The sequence below is a fragment of the Perissodus microlepis genome, chromosome 13, assembly GCF_051167445.1.
Source record: "Perissodus microlepis isolate ML-2025 ecotype Zambia chromosome 13, ASM5116744v1, whole genome shotgun sequence".
Taxonomy (NCBI): domain Eukaryota; kingdom Metazoa; phylum Chordata; class Actinopteri; order Cichliformes; family Cichlidae; genus Perissodus; species Perissodus microlepis.
The window spans coordinates 17713331-17730968 of record NC_140473.1 but is presented as its reverse complement, the minus strand read 5'-3'; the positions used below and the strand labels follow the sequence as shown (position 1 = coordinate 17730968).

The following is a 17638-nucleotide window of genomic DNA, read 5'->3' as shown; positions in this document are numbered from 1 at the left end:
AGCATATTAGCTAACAAGCGTTGAAATGTTCAAACATTAAAATCTTTTTGCAGTTTTTACTTTTTTATCTGTACCTACATTACTGAAGTATTGTCAGATAAATGCTGCAATGTGTCAGGTTGTGATGTAGTAGCTTTTTTCTTCTCCTTTTAACTGCTTTGTAACAAATTTTATTCCTGCATAGCTGCAGATTTATTCAAAGAAGCATTGGCCAGTTTGCTTGTTCTTTTTCAAGATCATTGATGTGATTCGGTGAGGAGGAAGCATAGTCCTAAACAGAAGCCCCAGGTACACCACCAACCCGTTCATGTGTCTAACCGTTTTTCCCCACTCGGTGACACACCCGCCGGGGGTCAAACTCTGGTAATTGGTGATTCTGTTCTCAGACATGTGAAGCTAGAGACACCGGCAACCATAGTCAATTGTCTTCCAGGGGCCAGAGCAGGCGACATTGAAGGAAATTTAAAACTGCTGGCTAAGGGTAAACGTAAATTCAGTAAAATCATAATTCACGTCGGCAGTAATGACACCCGGTTACGCCAATCGGAGGTCACTAAAATCAATATTGAATCGATGTGCAACTTTGCTAAAACAATGTCGGACTCTGTAGTTTTCTCTGGTCCCCTCCCCAATCAGACCAGGAGTGACATGTTTAGCCGCATGTTCTCCTTAAATTGCTGGCTGTCTGAGTGGTGTCCCAGAAACGATGTGGGCTTCATAGATAATTGGCAAACCTTCTGGAGGAAACCTGGTCTTGTTAGGAGAGACGGCATCCATCCCACTTTGGATGGAGCAGCTCTCATTTCTAGAAATATGGACAAATTTATTAAACCCCCCAAAATATGACTATCCAGAGTTGGGACCAGGAAGCAGAGTTGCAGTCTTACACGCCTCTCTGCAGCTTCTCTCCTCCTGCTATCCCCCCAAAAACCCATCTCCATAGAGACTGTGTCAGCTTCCAAAAAGACAAAAAACAAACTAAAAACCAGCAACAAACAACTTAAACATAAACAATTACAAAGAAAGAACAGTACAGTATCCACATCTGAACCAAAGAGTAAAACAGTGAAATGTGGATTATTAAATATTAGGTCTCTCTCCTCCAAGTCTCTGTTAGTACATGACTTAATAATTGATCAACAAATTGATTTACTCTGCCTTACAGAAACCTGGTTGCAGCAGAATGATTATGTTAGTTTAAATGAATCAACACCCCCGAGTCATTCTAACTACCAGAAACCTCGAAGCACAGGCCGAGGGGGCGGTGTGGCAGCAATTTTTCACACCAGCCTATTAATTAATGAAAGACCAAGACAGACTTTTAATTCATTTGAAAGCCTGATGCTTAACATTGTCCACCCCAGCTGTGAAACTCAGAAACCAGTCTTACTTGTTATCATCTATCGTCCACCTGGGCCTTACACAGAGTTTCTGTCTGATTTCTCAGACTTTATATCTAATTTAGTTCTGAGCTCAAATAAAATAATTATTGTGGGTGATTTTAACATCCATGTAGATGCTAAAAATGACAGCCTCAACATGGCATTTAGTCTGTTATTAGACTCAATTGGCTTCTCTCAAAATGTAAAGAACCCACCCACCACTTTAATCACACTCTAGATCTTGTTTTAACATATGGCATAGAAACTGAACATTTAACAGTGTTTCCTGAAAAACCCTCTCCTGTCTGATCATTTCCTGATAACATTTACAATAATTGATTACACAGCGGTGGAGAGTAGATTTTATCAAAGTAGATGTCTTTCTGAAAGCGCTGTAACTAAGTTTAAGAATATAATCCACCCACTGTTATCATCTTCAATGCCCTGTACCAACACAGAGCAGAGCAGCTATCTGAACGCTACCCCAACAGAGGTCGATTATCTTGTTAATAATTTCACCTCCTCACTACGTACGACTCTGGATACTGTAGCTCCAGTGAAAACTAAGGTCTCTAATCAGAAGTACCTGACTCCGTGGTATAATTCTCAAACACGTACCCTAAAGCAGATGACTCGTAATCTGGAGAGGAAATGGCGTGTCACAAATTTAGAGGATCATTATTTAGCCTGGAGAAATAGTTTGCTGCTTTATAAGAAAGCCCTCCGCAAAGCCAGAACATCTTACTATTCATCACTGATTGAAGAAAATAAGAACAACCCCAGGTTTCTCTTCAGCACTGTAGCCAGGCTGACAAACAGTCAGAGCTCTGTTGAGCCAACCATCCCTTTAACGTTAACTAGTAATGACTTCATGAACTTCTTCACAAATAAAATTTTTATCATTAGAGAAAAAATTACCAGTAATCATCCCACAGATGTAATATTATCTACAGCTACTCTTAGTACCATTGATGTTAAGTTAGACTCTTTTTCTCCAATTGATCTTTCTGAGTTAACTTCAATAATTACTTCCTCCAAACCATCAACGTGTCTTTTAGACCCCATTCCTACAAAACTGCTCAAAGAAGTCCTGCCATTAATTAATTCTTCGATCTTAAATATGATCAACCTATCTCTAATAATCGGCTATGTACCACAGGCCTTCAAGCTGGCTGTAGTTAAACCTTTACTCAAAAAGCCATCTCTAGACCCAGCAGTCTTAGCTAATTATAGGCCAATCTCCAACCTTCCTTTCATATCAAAAATCCTTGAAAGAGTAGTTGTCAAACAGCTAACAGATCATCTGCAGAGGAATGGTTTATTTGAAGAGTTTCAGTCAGGTTTCAGAGCTCATCACAGCACAGAAACAGCTTTAGTGAAGGTTACAAATGATCTTCTTATGGCCTCTGACAGTGGACTCATCTCTGTGCTTTGTCCTGCTAGACCTCAGTGCAGCGTTCGATACTGTTGACCATAATATCCTATTAGAGCGATTAGAACATGCTGTAGGTATTACAGGTACTGCACTGCAGTGGTTTGTATCATATCTATCTAATAGACTCCAATTTGTGCATGTAAATGGAGAGTCCTCTTCATACACTGAGGTTAATTATGGAGTTCCACAGGGTTCAGTGCTAGGACCAATTCTGTTTACATTATACATGCTTCCCTTAGGCAGCATCATTAGAAGACATAGCATACATTTTCACTGCTATGCAGATGACACCCAGCTCTATCTGTCCATGAAGCCAGATAACACACACCAATTAGTTAAACTGCAGGAATGTCTTAAAGACATAAAGACTTGGATGGCCGCTAACTTTCTGCTTCTTAATTCAGATAAAACTGAGGTTATTGTACTCGGCCCTGAAAATCTTAGAAATATGGTATCTAACCAGATTCATACTCTGGATGGCATTACCTTGGCCTCCAGTAACGCTGTGAGGAACCTTGGAGTCATTTTTGACCAGGACATGTCCTTCAACGCACATATTAAACAAATATGTAAGACTGCTTTCTTCCATTTGCGCAACATCTCTAAAATTAGAAATATCCTGTCTCAGAGTGACGCTGAAAAACTAGTTCATGCATTTATTACTTCCAGGCTGGACTACTGTAATTCATTATTATCAGGATGTCCAAAAAACTCACTGAAAAGCCTTCAGCTAATCCAAAATGCTGCAGCAAGAGTACTGACAGGGACTAGAAGGAGAGAGCATATTTCTCCTGTTTTGGCTTCCCTTCATTGGCTTCCTGTTAAGTCCAGAATTGAATTCAAAATCCTGCTCCTCACATACAAGGTCTTAAATAATCAGGCCCCATCTTATCTTAATGACCTTGTAGTACCATATCACCCTATTAGAGCACTTCGCTCTCGCTCTGCAGGCCTACTTGTTGTTCCTAGAGTATTTAAAAGTAGAATGGGAGGCAGAGCCTTCAGTTTTCAGGCCCCTCTTCTGTGGAACCAGCTTCCAGTTTGGATTCGGGAGACAGAAACTATCTCTACTTTTAAGATTAGGCTTAAAACTTTCCTTTTTGCTAAAGCATATAGTTAGGGCTGGACCAGGTGACCCTGAATCCTCCCTTAGTTATGCTGCAATAGACGTAGGCTGCCGGGGGATTCCCATGATGCATTGAGTTTTTCCTTTCCAGTCACCTTTCTCACTCACTATGTATTAATAGACCTCTCTGCATTGAATCATATCTGTTATTAACCTCTGTCTCTCTTCCGCAGCATGTCTTTTATCCTGTCTTCCTTCTCTCACCCCAACCGGTCGCAGCAGGTGGCCGCCCCTCCCTGAGCCTGGTTCTGCCGGAGGTTTCTTCCTGTTAAAAGGGAGTTTTTCCTTCCCACTGTCGCCAAAGTTCTTGCTCATAGGGGGTCATATGATTGTTGGGTTTTTCTCTGTATCTATGAAGCGCCTTGAGGCGACTTTTGTTGTGATTTGGCGCTATATAAATAAAATTGAATTGAATTGAATTGAATTGAATTGAATTGAATTGAATTGAATTCTTAGTTTTGTAATAAAAAGGGATTGTAATCATCAGCATCAACATTTCTATTTGTCTGTTAGATATATTATGTATCATTATGTTTATGAATATATTGTTTGTGGTTTGTATCTATCGATCTATCGATCGATCGATAGATCGATCGATAGATCGATAGATACCTGTGCACTGCCTGGATTGACTACAAGAAGGCCTATGACTCGATGCCCCACATCTGGATCCTGGAATGCCTAGAAATATACAAGAACAATAGGACTCTAAGAGCCTTCATCAGGAACTCAATTCACCATCAAGTGTGGGATCTACCAAGGAGATGCTCTGTCCCCACTTCTGTTCTGCATAGGCCTGAACCCCCTCAGTGAGATCATCACTGGCTATGGATACCGACTACGGAGTGGAGCAGTTGTTAGTCACCTCCTCTACATGGATGACATCAAGCTGTATGCCAAGAGTGAACAAGACATCGATTCACTGATCCCCACCACCCGGATGTATAGCAATGACATCAGAATGTCATTCGGACTGGAGAAGTGTAGCTGGATGATAACAAAGAGAGGGCAAAGTATTCAGAACTAAGGGGATCGAACTACCAGAAGGCAACATTGCAGACATAGAGGACAGTTACAAGTACCTGGGGATCCCGCAGGCAAATGGGAACCATGAAGAGGCAGCTAGGAAAGCTGCAACCACCAAGTAACTGCAGAGGGTCAGGCAAGTCCCGAAGAGTCAGCCGAACAGGCTATTAACACATACGCTCTGCCCCTGATCAGGTACCCTGCTGGGATAATAAGCTGGCCAATAGAGGAGATGGAAGCCACTGACATTAAGACCAGGAAGCTCCTGACCATGCATTGAGGGTTTCACCCCAATTCCAGCACCCTGAGGCTGTATGCTAAGTGGAAGGAAGGAGGCCAGGGAATGGTGAGTGTCAGTACCACAGTCCAGCATAAGACAACAAATATCCATGAATACATAAGGAAAATGGCTCCAACTGACTGCATGCTCAGTGAATATCTCAGGCAGCAGAAACCCAAGAAAGAGGAGGAAGCTTCATGGAAGGACAGGCCCCTGCACGGTACGTACCACTGGCAGATCAAGAAAGTGGGTGACATCCAGAAGTCCTACCAGTGGCTAGCCAAAGCTGGACTGAAAGACAGCACAGAGGCACTAATCATGGCAGAATAGGAGCAAGCTCTGAGCAAGAGATTCATAAAGGGTGAGGTCTTTCACAACAGGCAAGACCCCAGGTGCGAGCTGTGTAAAGATGGCCCTCAGACAATTCAGCAAGATGCTAGCAGACAGGGCATACATGGAACACCATAACTAAGTGGCCAGCATAGCATACAGCAACATCTCAGTCTCGACAGTCTCGGTCGTTGTGCCCTTGGGCAAGATACTTCACCCGTTGCCTACTGGTGGTGGTCAGAGGGCCTGGTGGCACCAGTGTCCGGCAGCCTCGCCTCTGTCAGTGCGCCCCAGGGCGGCTGGCTACAATGTAGCTTGCCATCACCAGTGTGTGAATGTGTGTGTGAATGGGTGGATGACTAAACGCGCTTTGGGGTCCTCAGGGACTAAGCAAAGGGCTATACAAATACAGGCGATTTACCATCTGTGCCGCGTATAACATGGAAGTCCCGAGGTCAAAATGGGTCATTCAGTAGCAATACTGAATGACAGCAACACCAGGAAGAATGAACACAAGAAGCATGAGAAGTACCAAGGGCTCAGAGAAGAGCTCAAGAAGATATGGAGGGTGAAGGTAACAGTGGTCCCAGTGGTAATCGGATCACCAGGTGCAGTGACTCCCAGGAAAGTGGCTCTAGCAGATCCCAGGAACAACATCAGAGATCTCTGTCTGGAAGAGCGCAGTCCTAGGAACAGCTAAGATATTGCGCAGGACCCTACGCTCCCATTCCTCTGGTAGAGGACCCGAGCTTGAAGGATAGTCCGCCCACAGGGGCGAGAGGGTAATTTTTCTTCATATATATCTGAGCAGTTCCTATAGGCTTAATATTTATCTGGCCTTGTACTTTTGTCCATATTGTATATTTTCTTAATTTAATCCAAATAGTAACTTCTTGCTGTTATGTTTTAAGTAATTCAGTCCACATTGACTTTGCACCCAGTAAATTACAGCTAATTATGTCATTGAAGTAACTAATAATAAGGCCATACCTATGAAGAACTAGTAGCAAGGCACATATGAAGTGTTGCATTTTCTATTGCATGAATTAAAAATAGATCCAGACTTGATGTTGGTTTATGTGGTGTAAGTCTATTTACTCACAGGTATAGCTGCTCATCTTATTGTTTTTTTCTCTTCAGTGTATTCAAGGTCAGTCAAATGAGCTGTTTAAATACCTAATGTTCCACAAGCTAACACCAACAGATGATAATGAAGATAACAATAAAATCCAGCAATGTGAAGGAAGAATTTTTAAGTAAACATAACCATGAAAATACTTGTATTATTATATTTGTTCTTGTTCCAAGAGTTCACCGCATAACTACATTCAGTAAAGTTTCAATAACAGATGGAAAATGTGTCTTCATCCAATGTTTCTATGACTCCAAATATATATACTTGTACTTGTATAAAGTTCTTGTATGATGGATATTGTTGGTAATTTGCTGCTGTCTAATCAGAAATGTAGTGCATTTATTACGTGTATGTAGTTGAGATCAATGGAAGGTCAGATGACATGAAGTATTGTTATATATGTGGCACCAGGTGTATCATAAGTATATTTCAGTATATTTTACATAGACTATTATTGTTGATTATTTTTTATTTTACTTTTTTTTTTTTTTTTTTTACATTTGTTCAGAGTAAGAATGTTGTAGAGCTGAGACATTTACACAAACCAGATTTTTATTTGATCTTATTTTATTTTTGCTTTAAGTTGTTTTCTTAAATTAATGTTTTTGTTGTTTTCTCTTTTTTTCTATGATTATATTATGATTATGGATTTACCTGTTTTGGTGCAAGACTAATGATAGGATTTATAGAGAGTTGTCCATCTCTAGAAAGAATGCACCCTCTCCCTTTAATGAAACTATTGGCTGTTACTGGTAATGGGCTGCTACTAGTCCTACTGCTGCTGTGAAAGAAGGATGCAATAAGGCTCCATCTTGTGGTGGGTTTGATATGTAGTTAGACATTTAATTTGAGAGAACTGAGTGACATTACTAATTATGATTGATTGGATCTGCTGTATGATTGAGTTACTGAGGGGGGTGGGCTGAAGTGGAAGAATGGCTGCTCACAAGAGGAGACCCAAATATGATATCTACATGAAGGAATGTTCATTTATTTAACATTTCTCCATGAACATGGTACATGTACATGAGCATGGTACTAATGTCACATATGTTACTAAACCTATCACTAACTACTGCAAGTGATTATAAATTCTACATTAATTCCAAATATCAGTAAATTTTAGTACCTGAAGACAGAGAAGATACTTTATTGTCACAAGAGGTCACCACAGCAGTTGGCACCACATGTTTGATTTAACAGAAATTCATGTTGGATTTCTTTTCTGACATAATCTCAATGAAGATTTGTGTTTTTAGATGGAACTGAATCAGCAACCTTTCACTTGCCACATGAACATACTGTAATATGGAGCCACTCTTAGAGAGAGAGAGATTAGAATACATTCGATTACTATACTAATTACTGCCTTTTTTAAATTGTAGATACTACTCATACTATATGGGAGACAGCATATTTAAAAAGGGGCAACCCAGCTCGGATATCTTTTGTATTTTTCTGCATTATTTCTTTGCATTATTCCAGTTCCCTGTCCATTACTCTGTGGAGAGGTAACTGTTCTTCTAATGAAGTGTCTCATAAATGTTTTACTAATGTAAAGAGACTACATTAGAAAAAAGAGGTTTTGTCTGAATTCAGATACGGAGGTGGAGAGGTTAGAATAATAAACAAAAATACAATGAACCCAATACATATAACAAACTATATAAACAGTAACAGTAACAAGATCTCTAAAGTAACCAGTACAAAATACAAAGTACCAGAATGACAATGGAACCTACAGGAAATCAAAAAATGTATACAATATAAAAAAAATATAAAATATAATATAAAGAATCATGGTTGAACAACACCACAAATAAACCAGAATAAAGACTCATAATGTAGATTTCTAGGACAAATGTCAGGGTCTATGACAACTACACTGACAAAAACAAAAGTGATTTGTTATATGACACAAGATTTAAAAACCAAAAAATCTTCACTGTGACAGTTAAAAACATGACACGTGAGGTCAGTCATTACTGGTGTTTTGTGGAGTTTCAGGTACAAGAACACCAGACATGGAAGACAGGCTTCGTCTGTCTGTCACCAGAGGTAAGACTGCACATTTCAAATAATCAACTTTCATAGACAACATTTATACATGTTATAGTAAAAATATTTAACAAGTGTTGAGGGAGCTAAAAAGGAATCACATATGAATAATAACACAACAAATTTCTACCTTTTTCCATCAAGGTTCATCCAGTTTCTATGTGGATCACAAGAATATTACAAGGTTATTACTATTATTATAGTGCTGCACAATAATATTCAGTATTTAGTATTTACTGTTATATTCACACAGATTATCGTGATGATGTTGTTTATTATATTGCTCTTTTTTTTAATTGTTTTCTCTTTTTCTTTCTCAACAGGTGATCCAGGTGATTGATATATGTATTTTTTGTCTGTTTGTTTTGTTGGTTTTTGTTTTTTGTCCTTTATCACTGTTCCTCTTCCCTGCTGTTTTTCTTATCCCTACCTTCTTCTTTCTCCCTTTTCTTTCCCCCAGTCATGTCTGTCCCGTGTGTAGTAAGTGAAAATAAAATAAACAATAAAAACAAAGGTAAATCAAATAGACCAATACGGCAAGGCCAGGATGGTCCATTTGGTAAAGTAAATCCGTTGGGCATCTTTCTTTGCCTTTAGACAATAATTCTGATGGTAAAAGAACTAAACGGGACAGGCAAAAAAAAAAAGAAGAATATTACGGGGCTTAATGGAGAAAAATCACCATCAGGTTTTACAGTACACAAACTGGAAAAATAAAGTGGTGCAAGTCAGGCAGCAAATGTGTAGCACAGTCGTCTGGATCAATAGACGAAACAAGTGTGAGCATTAATGAAAGTGACCTCCAGCTGCCAGTGCATTTAACTGTTAATGGTACGCTTACAACCAATTAAGAACAACTGTAAATTTAAAATATGTGTTCATGAATATTTCTCATGCACAGTGGTTTGTAATGTTTTGTTATAAAATTAGAACTTGTTATTGTTGCCATTCTCTGCAAATCCTTTGTAGAAAACTCACTCATTCCTGAGTCACTGAATCGCACTGTTTGTTTATTATTTCTTTCTTTATACAGATGAAACACTTACCGGAAATCAGGATGAACAACCAAGGTCAGAAGGATTGTACTAGATATACAACTATGTTTATTTTATGGCTTATAAGGAATCTTTATGCATCATGTGAAAACCTTTGTCGTGGTTTTGAGTTTTTGGGGACTTGTGTTTTTTTTTTCCATTTTAATAGGTTTGATTGTCCTTGTATTTTGGTTTCATATTCTAGAGTATCTATATTTGGTCTTTGTTCCTGGTTTCAGTTTGGTTTACAATATTCCTTTAATCTCTGTGTTTCCATGTTTGGCTTAATCTTGTTTCTATTTTTGCTTAGCTTTCTGTCTCTGTGTCAAGTTTGAGTTTCTGTTCCCATTTTGCGTCACTATTTATACTCTGTATCTAGTTTAGCTTTGCATGTCTTTGGTGATTAGTCTCAGCTGTGTTCCCACCTGTTTCCCATCCCCTCCTTATCCTGTGTTTGTATTTACTGTCTCATTTTCCTTCTGATCTTCATTGTGTCATCTTTCATGGCTGTGGCCTTCCTGTTCAGAATCAGAAAGGGTTTTATTGCCAAATGTTGAGCAGGTTTACAACATTAGGAAATTGCTGCGGTACTTAGTGCAAAACATACTGTAAGACAACACTTAAATAAACATAAAAATAAGAATTAAAAGTGCTAAGCAGATTAATATATACATGTGTGAGGTGATGATCAGTGCAAAAATGGAACAGATGCAGAGAACACAGTATAGGGTCATGTGTTTGTGATGGAAACAGTCATGTGGTTATTGTTCATGAGTCCAACAGCAGAGGGGAAGAAACTGTTCTTATGGCGAGAAGTTCTGGTGCGAATGGACCAGAGCCTCCTGCCTGAGGGGAGGAGGTCAAACAGACTGTGTCCAGGGTGAGAAGGGTCAGCTGTGATCCGAGCTGCATGCCCAGTGTCCTGGAGGTGTACAGGTCCTGCAGAGATGGGAGTCTGCAGCCAATCACCTTCTCAGCAGGGCGCACAACGCGATCTGCAGTCTCTGTTGGTCCCTGACGGTGGCTCCACCATACCACACGGTCATGTAGTAGGTGAGAATGGACTCGATGATGACTCATCCGTCCGAGATGAGTCCGATAACGGCATACCTGCAGTGAGGAGTTGAAAATGCCAGAAAACACTGGGGCCAGCTCATTTGTACAGAGAGTGGCAGGAGACACACCGTCTGGGCCAAGAGCTTTCAGAGCATTCAGGCTTTTAAACTGCTTCCTCACATCTGCTTCATAAATATGAAGGGTTGTAGTGGGAGAAGGTGGTGTGAAATCCTCCTTGGTGTGGGGTGAGGAGGAGGGTGTTGTGGGTGAATTCTTTGATGATGGTGATGGCTTTGTTGTGGAGGGAGAGGGGGAAGTGGGGTAATGAGTGTTCACGGTGTCTCTATTGTTGGGGCTGATGGAGGTGTGAAGGCTGCTTGATGGCTCATCAACACGGCAGTAAAAGTCGTTGAGGGTGTTGGACAAGTTTTAGGCTTGTAGTTAGTGATATTCCTAAAACTTTTCCACACAGAGGCCGAGTCATTGTCTCAGCCATCATCAGCTCCTGTCCACTTCTTTGCTTAGTCCCTGTCTCCACTTCTGAACGCTTTGTGTTTCCCTAAAAGAGTTATATATTCAAATTATTTTGTACCTGATCTGTTTTCTTTGTAATTTGTTTAGAGTTCAGCAATAAAGCTGTTTTTGAGTTTTATAGCCCTTGTTGCTAAGTTGTGCATTTGGGTCCCAACTCCAGCCTGTTACAGTTCACCCTGATAGCTGGGTCTACTCTGTTGTGTATTTTAAGAAATTATTGGTTTCTAAAATTAAACTTACAGCAATGTATGTCCTGTGACCCTGAATTAGATGGACAGACGGACAATAAAAACAAAGAGGAAACAAAACTGTAATGAATTTCATTTAGTTTGCTATATTGTTTTTATTCCACTGTGTTTTCCTAGAGGCTATCATCACCCCTGTTATGACATGCTAATTCATTTTGCATTAAGCTTATTATTTTTATCTATTTATTAGTGCTGTCAGCGTTAATCTCGTAATAATGATGTTAACGCCATAACCACATTAATGTGGCAAATCTCCATTAGTGAGTTAGCGCGGATCGCCCTGTGCATGGGGCTGCACGACGTTAATGCCGTTATGCCGTTAACGTCATTTTAACGAGATTAATGCTGACAGAACTACTATTTATTTATAGGAACAAGAATGCCATGTTGGTCTTTTATTTAACAATCTGGTGAGCACAATCAAGTTAAAAAATTTCAGAGAATATGTTGTACTTGTACTTTCATAAAATATAACTTCCATGATTTAGGTGATTTATCTTACTACACATGCTTAGAATTCAATACAAAAGAAGTTTAAACTCTGTTTTGATTTCCGTTTCACCTCTCTCATGTTTCTTCTTTGCTTCCCAGAGGTCATTTGCAAACGGTGATGAGAATGTGACATACAGCTCTGTGGTTTTGTAATTCAAACACACACACACACACACACACACACACACACACACACACACACACACACACACACACACACACACACACACACACAAACAAGCTATTTTTAAAGAACTCCACATGGTTTCTCACACAGCGAAGTGTTGCTCCTTTTACACATTTTCACCACATGAACAGTACAACTCAAAAGACAGCAATGTTGGTGTGTTTGCTGTTGGGAAAACTGGTGGGGGCACTGGGAAGCTACGGGCACTGATTTCTGGTGAGTCATTCATTCCCAGTAAGATTTCCGAGTCTCCATGAATCAAACTATTGAAATAAAGTGTGTAGAGAAAGGATGGATTAAGGCGCCATTTTGTGTGGGGTTCTGTCATTGCATGTTTAATGTAAGAGAAATAAGAACGATAATCACTAATTATGACTGAGTGGATTGATGTATCTGTTTCATGTTGTTTGAGGGAGTTACAGTGGAGAAAAAAGATGATGGGGAAGAATGAGCGATGAAAGTGGAAAAATGTGTATATTCTCTATATGAATGGATGTTATTTCTCCAACTGTTACTAACTCAGTATTTTAAATATTGCTTTATTATTTGAGTGCCAGATTATTCAACTTCCAGAAGACTTTGAACGCTTAACTATATGGGACTGATGCAGTTCTGAAGCCAGTACTAAAGGCAATAATATTATTTGTTGAGTTACATAATAATGAAGAGAAATCATGGAGAAATGAAAATCACTGCTGAAGCTGCAGATCTTGACCAGCATGAATGTTATATAGTTTTAGAATAATTGAATAATTCAACAATTAAAAATACAATAAATGAAATATATATTGTACATGACAGAAAGTTCACACTATGAGGTCAAAACTGTTCAAGGGCTCTCTTGGCTCTTCTGATGCATCTGGAAGTGGCAATCTCCTCCAGAGAGGGCAGAGAGCATCTGATGATCTTCTGTGATGTGTGTATGCCCCTCTGCAGTAAGTAATGACACTCTCGATTGTGGCACGGTAGAAGGACACAAGCAGCTTCTGGTTCAGTCTGTTTTTACTGAGGATTTGCAGGAAGTACAGACACTGTATCATCTTCACTGCCATCACCCGTGTATTCTCCGACTATGACGGATCATTTGAGATCATAATCAGAAGGAGGCCATTGTCTCTACCCAGTCTCCATTTATGTAGAGAGGGGTATAATCCTCTGCAGTCTTAGGTCAAAGATGACCTCCTTGGTTTTTGTGGTGTTTAGAAGCAGATTGTTGGCGGCACACCACTCTGTCAGCAGCCACAGCCCCTCTCTGTAACCAGCCTCTTCCCCCTTTGTGATGATGTGTAAGTTCAATAAGGAAGATCTTCAGTTACACATCTGTGTGCTTCCCAAGTACTGGCAGCTAATCTAAGCTTTAGATCATTTCCACTTTCCCATGTCATCAAGCTGGCTGTGACATCACTGGTCTAGTCCAATCATCTTTCTGCTGGCTTTCTTCAGGCCAGTCAGCCTTCACATATACTTCAAATGTCACTGCATATCTGTCATTCTTCCTTGCAGACACCATCATGCAACTAGTACTAGTATAAATACAGTATGAGGAACTAGCAGTAAACCACATAACTAGACTGGTTTGTGTGGTTTAAGTCTATTCACTCACAGGCATGGCTGCTCATCTCATCATGTTTCTCCTCTTCATTGTACTTAAAGGTCAGTCATAGAAATAATTTAATTACCTCATGTTTCAACAGCTAATGTCAGCAAATGATAAAATTAATGAATAGTTTTTGTATTGGCACTTTCATACTTGCGAACGTTCAAATGTGTGTAGATGTATAATCGACAAATCACATGAAGGAATAATATTTTAATTAAAGATAACCAGTTTAAGTAAATATAATCATTAAAGTACTTTATTTGTTCTTGTTGCAGGAGATCACAGCTTAACTACAGTCAGTCAAGTATCAGTGAAAGCTGGAGAATCTATCTCCATCCCATGTCTTTATGACTCCCAGTACGAAAATTATCTCAAATATCTTTGTAAAGGATACTATTATCGAGAATGCACATATGCAGTAAAAACAAACCAGCCAGGCCAGTCAGGAAAATATTCAATCTCCGATGACAAAAAACAAAGAATCTTCACTGTGACTATTAAAAAATTAAACGCAGATCAGGACAGTCATTACTGGTATGCTGTGGAGATTCCTGGGATATGGAAAGATGTGAGAGTCTATTTTCATCTGTCTGTCACCAGGGGTAAGAATCCATAAGTACATTCAAGTACATTTCAAGTAAGCCAAAATATTAGGAAAGACTTGGTTGTAATATTAGAATCATTATGTCAGTCAAGATAAACATGTTTTTAAAAAATGCTCAAGAAGCTATAAATGTAAAGTATAAGACTAGTAACAACTTACTACTTGTTCTCCATCAAGGTCCACCCAGTTTCTATGTGGATCATCAGGATATTACAGGGTTTAATGGAGGAAACATCACCATCAAGTTTTACAGTACACAAACTGGGAAAATAAAGTGGTGCAAGTTGGGCGGCGAGTGTGTAACACAGCCAACTGGATCAATAGATGGAACAAGAGTGAGCATTAATGAAAGTGCCCACAATGTTTTCTCTGTCACCATGAGTCGAGTGACCACAAAGAGCAGCGGCTGGTACTTATGTTATAAAGGAGACCTCCAGGTGCCAGTGTATTTAACTGTGAATGAAACTTTCACACCCAGTAAGTACAACAACTCTGAACCTGAAATATGTTTGTATGAATATTCCACATGCATCATGATTAGCAATGCTTTGATGTGATATTAGAAAATGTTATTCAATTCGTTCTTGCTCGTAGCCTCAGTCATTCCTCACTGAATCTCACAGTTTTTCTTTGTTTATTGATTCATTGTCTTTCCCAGATAAAACAAGTACTAAAGATCAGGATGAGCAACCAAGGTCAAAAGGACTGCACTGACATGCACTAGCTATACAACTGTGGTTACACGCTATGTATTTATCGCCATTATGTGAAAACTTTGACCTATGGAAATGATAATTGTTTGTTTTTCTTCCACAGTGGTTCCCTAACAGTTCTCATCATCTCTTTGACTTTGTTGATCTTCTTTGTAACAGTGAGCTTGGTCATTTGGTTTTTGCTCAAAAGATCCAGTAAGTTTGCGCTCACCGTTGATGAAGCCAGTTCGTTCTTCTTACATAATTTAATGTTAAATGTTGACGACACTGCAGTCGCGCTTTGAGAGTAAGTTCTTGTTTCTCTTTCAGAATGGACCAAAAGAGAATCATCAGGGACGGCACTGGTATGTGATGCTAATTCACTATGAATTCATTTTTTTCTAATTAATTTTTCATTATTTAAGAACAAGAATAATCTGGTAAGAAAAAACAAGTACTCTTTGTAGATGCAGTAGTGCAATAGAGCTGCAGCACACGAATAAATGGTAATCATATCACGTAAATAACTTCCTTAATAATGGATATCTGTTGCATTACGGTTTCTCTTTTGGACACAGGCTCATGAGGAAGTGTATACATCTGTTAAACATAGAAAAAAAATTTGGTTCCCTAGTTACAAAAAATGAACACTTACAGAGTGAGGAGAATCCCATTTACAGCAGCAAATGTGACAAACATAGAGGAATGGACTATATCCAATCCTGCTGCAATAAAGAGCTGTGGTTAACGGTTGTTACTGGCACTGTAAAGCGAAGTGGGAAATCATATTTTTCATGTGTTTCACACCAGCTAGAGTATGGAGTGTAAATTTAAAAATAACATTACACTTTACTGTTGCTCTGCTTCCATGTGTGATATACTTACTAATAACGTTGAAGAAACTTGTATGTTCTGTTTGAAGATTTTGTCCAATAATTATTATAGATCATAGGACTGATAAATATTCACAGATGTTGCCCCTTGAAAAAGGATATACAAAGAAAACACATCTAATAACTGTATTGGGTAAAACACATTTTATATTCCATTTTTTAAAAGAATACATATCTTCCATCAAATTTATGTATATTTAATATTTGAATGTGATAGGAAGTCTTAAAGTGCTAGTAAACTTTAAGGAGAAAACATCTCATCTCATACTCTAACTTCTTAGTCCACATATTCCCCTTGAAGGGGAACTATTCATGTGAAGCGTCTCGACCTTAGTAAATTGCCACATTTGGTCTAGTGCACACTGTTAAGAAAAATGTTCCTCTTTAAAATTTCCTATTGATATCAGTTATCAGAGGGACTAAGATACAGTGAACAGTGTATGTAAGAAAAGTTCAGAAGTGACAGCCATAAACATTCACAAACATAATGTTACATGCAAGTAATTTATTTTACTACACGTGCTTGTAATTGGATAAAAAAAAGTTTAAAGTCTGTTTTGATCTGTTTCATATCTGTCTCTTCTTTCTTTCTCAGAGTTTCACTGCTAAATGCGATGTGGATGTGACATACAGCTCTGTGTTTACTATGACTCAACAAACCACACAAAGGGTGCGTTATAAGAGCTCCATATCACAATGTTTCTCAGACATTAAAACTTATGTTCTTTTTTTTACATCGTCACCACACAAACAGCATGGCTCAGTCTTAGTGTGTCTGGTGGCTAGACCACTGCTTTAATTCAGACCAAATACTGTAAATATTAGCAACACGTTCAACTCTAAATCTTCAGTGCTATATCAGTAGCACTACTGTGAAAAGGATCAAAGCTTAAAGAATGCAGACACTCGCTTGTTTATCAGTTGCACTAAAAGTCATTCATAAGCGAGTGTTATTGTTCTGTTTGTTTAGACTGAAATATTAAATAGTTAGATGACTGAATACTTTTCTCTGTAGCCTAAAAGGTAATAATTCCTCTTTTCATCTAGATCAGATTAAACGTTTTTAGTAATTTGTGATCAGGGCTGGCAAAAGCATTTGCATTGCCATCAGCTGTTTAGTGTTAACAAATGCTGGCATGTATGAATGCTGAATTTAGATGGTAAATAAAGTGACCATAACATATAAACACTGTATAGTTCTCTCTTTAGTTTAAGCATCACATGCTTATTTAAGCATGCATTCCAAGAGCTGATGTTGGTGTATCCTCTGGTCTAGCTCATCTTTACTCATTCTGCCTAACTCTCATCTTTGCTTCTGTTCTCCCACAGACTGAAAGAGGCGCAGAAGATGTTACATACAGCACTTTGGCTGACTACCAAGCTCAGAGCACCTAATTATTGGATGGTTTAAAATGAGTTATAATAATTTGTCAGTTTGTGCTTTGTTTGCTAACTACAGCCCAGTTGACGTGTTTCAGGCATCAGAATTTTTTTTTTTACCACATTTCTCAGTTCAGGTCACATTC

General features: G+C 38.9%; 1 protein-coding gene across 1 annotated transcript; it reads left to right on the top strand.

Moving 5' to 3' along the window:
• The first annotated feature begins 8738 nt into the window (after nucleotides 1–8738).
• LOC146375004 (uncharacterized) lies at nucleotides 8739–17507 on the top strand. Its single transcript, XM_084949240.1, has 10 exons — nucleotides 8739–8772; nucleotides 13260–13345; nucleotides 13527–13609; nucleotides 14176–14525; nucleotides 14705–15004; nucleotides 15186–15222; nucleotides 15344–15435; nucleotides 15550–15584; nucleotides 16708–16782; nucleotides 17442–17507. The coding sequence occupies exons 1-10, from the start codon at nucleotides 8739–8741 to the stop codon at nucleotides 17505–17507; spliced, it is 1158 nt and encodes a 385-aa protein (XP_084805366.1).
• Nucleotides 17508–17638: the final 131 nt, after the last annotated feature.

Coding starts and splice junctions, on each gene's coding strand:
- LOC146375004 (XM_084949240.1), top strand. CDS start 8,739: ATGGAAGACAGGCTTCGTCTGTCTGTCACCAGAG. Junction 13,610..14,175: donor TTCCCCCTTTGTGATGATGT/GTAAGTTCAATA, acceptor TAATCATTAAAG/TACTTTATTTGTTCTTGTTG. Junction 15,223..15,343: donor GATCAGGATGAGCAACCAAG/GTCAAAAGGACT, acceptor TTTCTTCCACAG/TGGTTCCCTAACAGTTCTCA.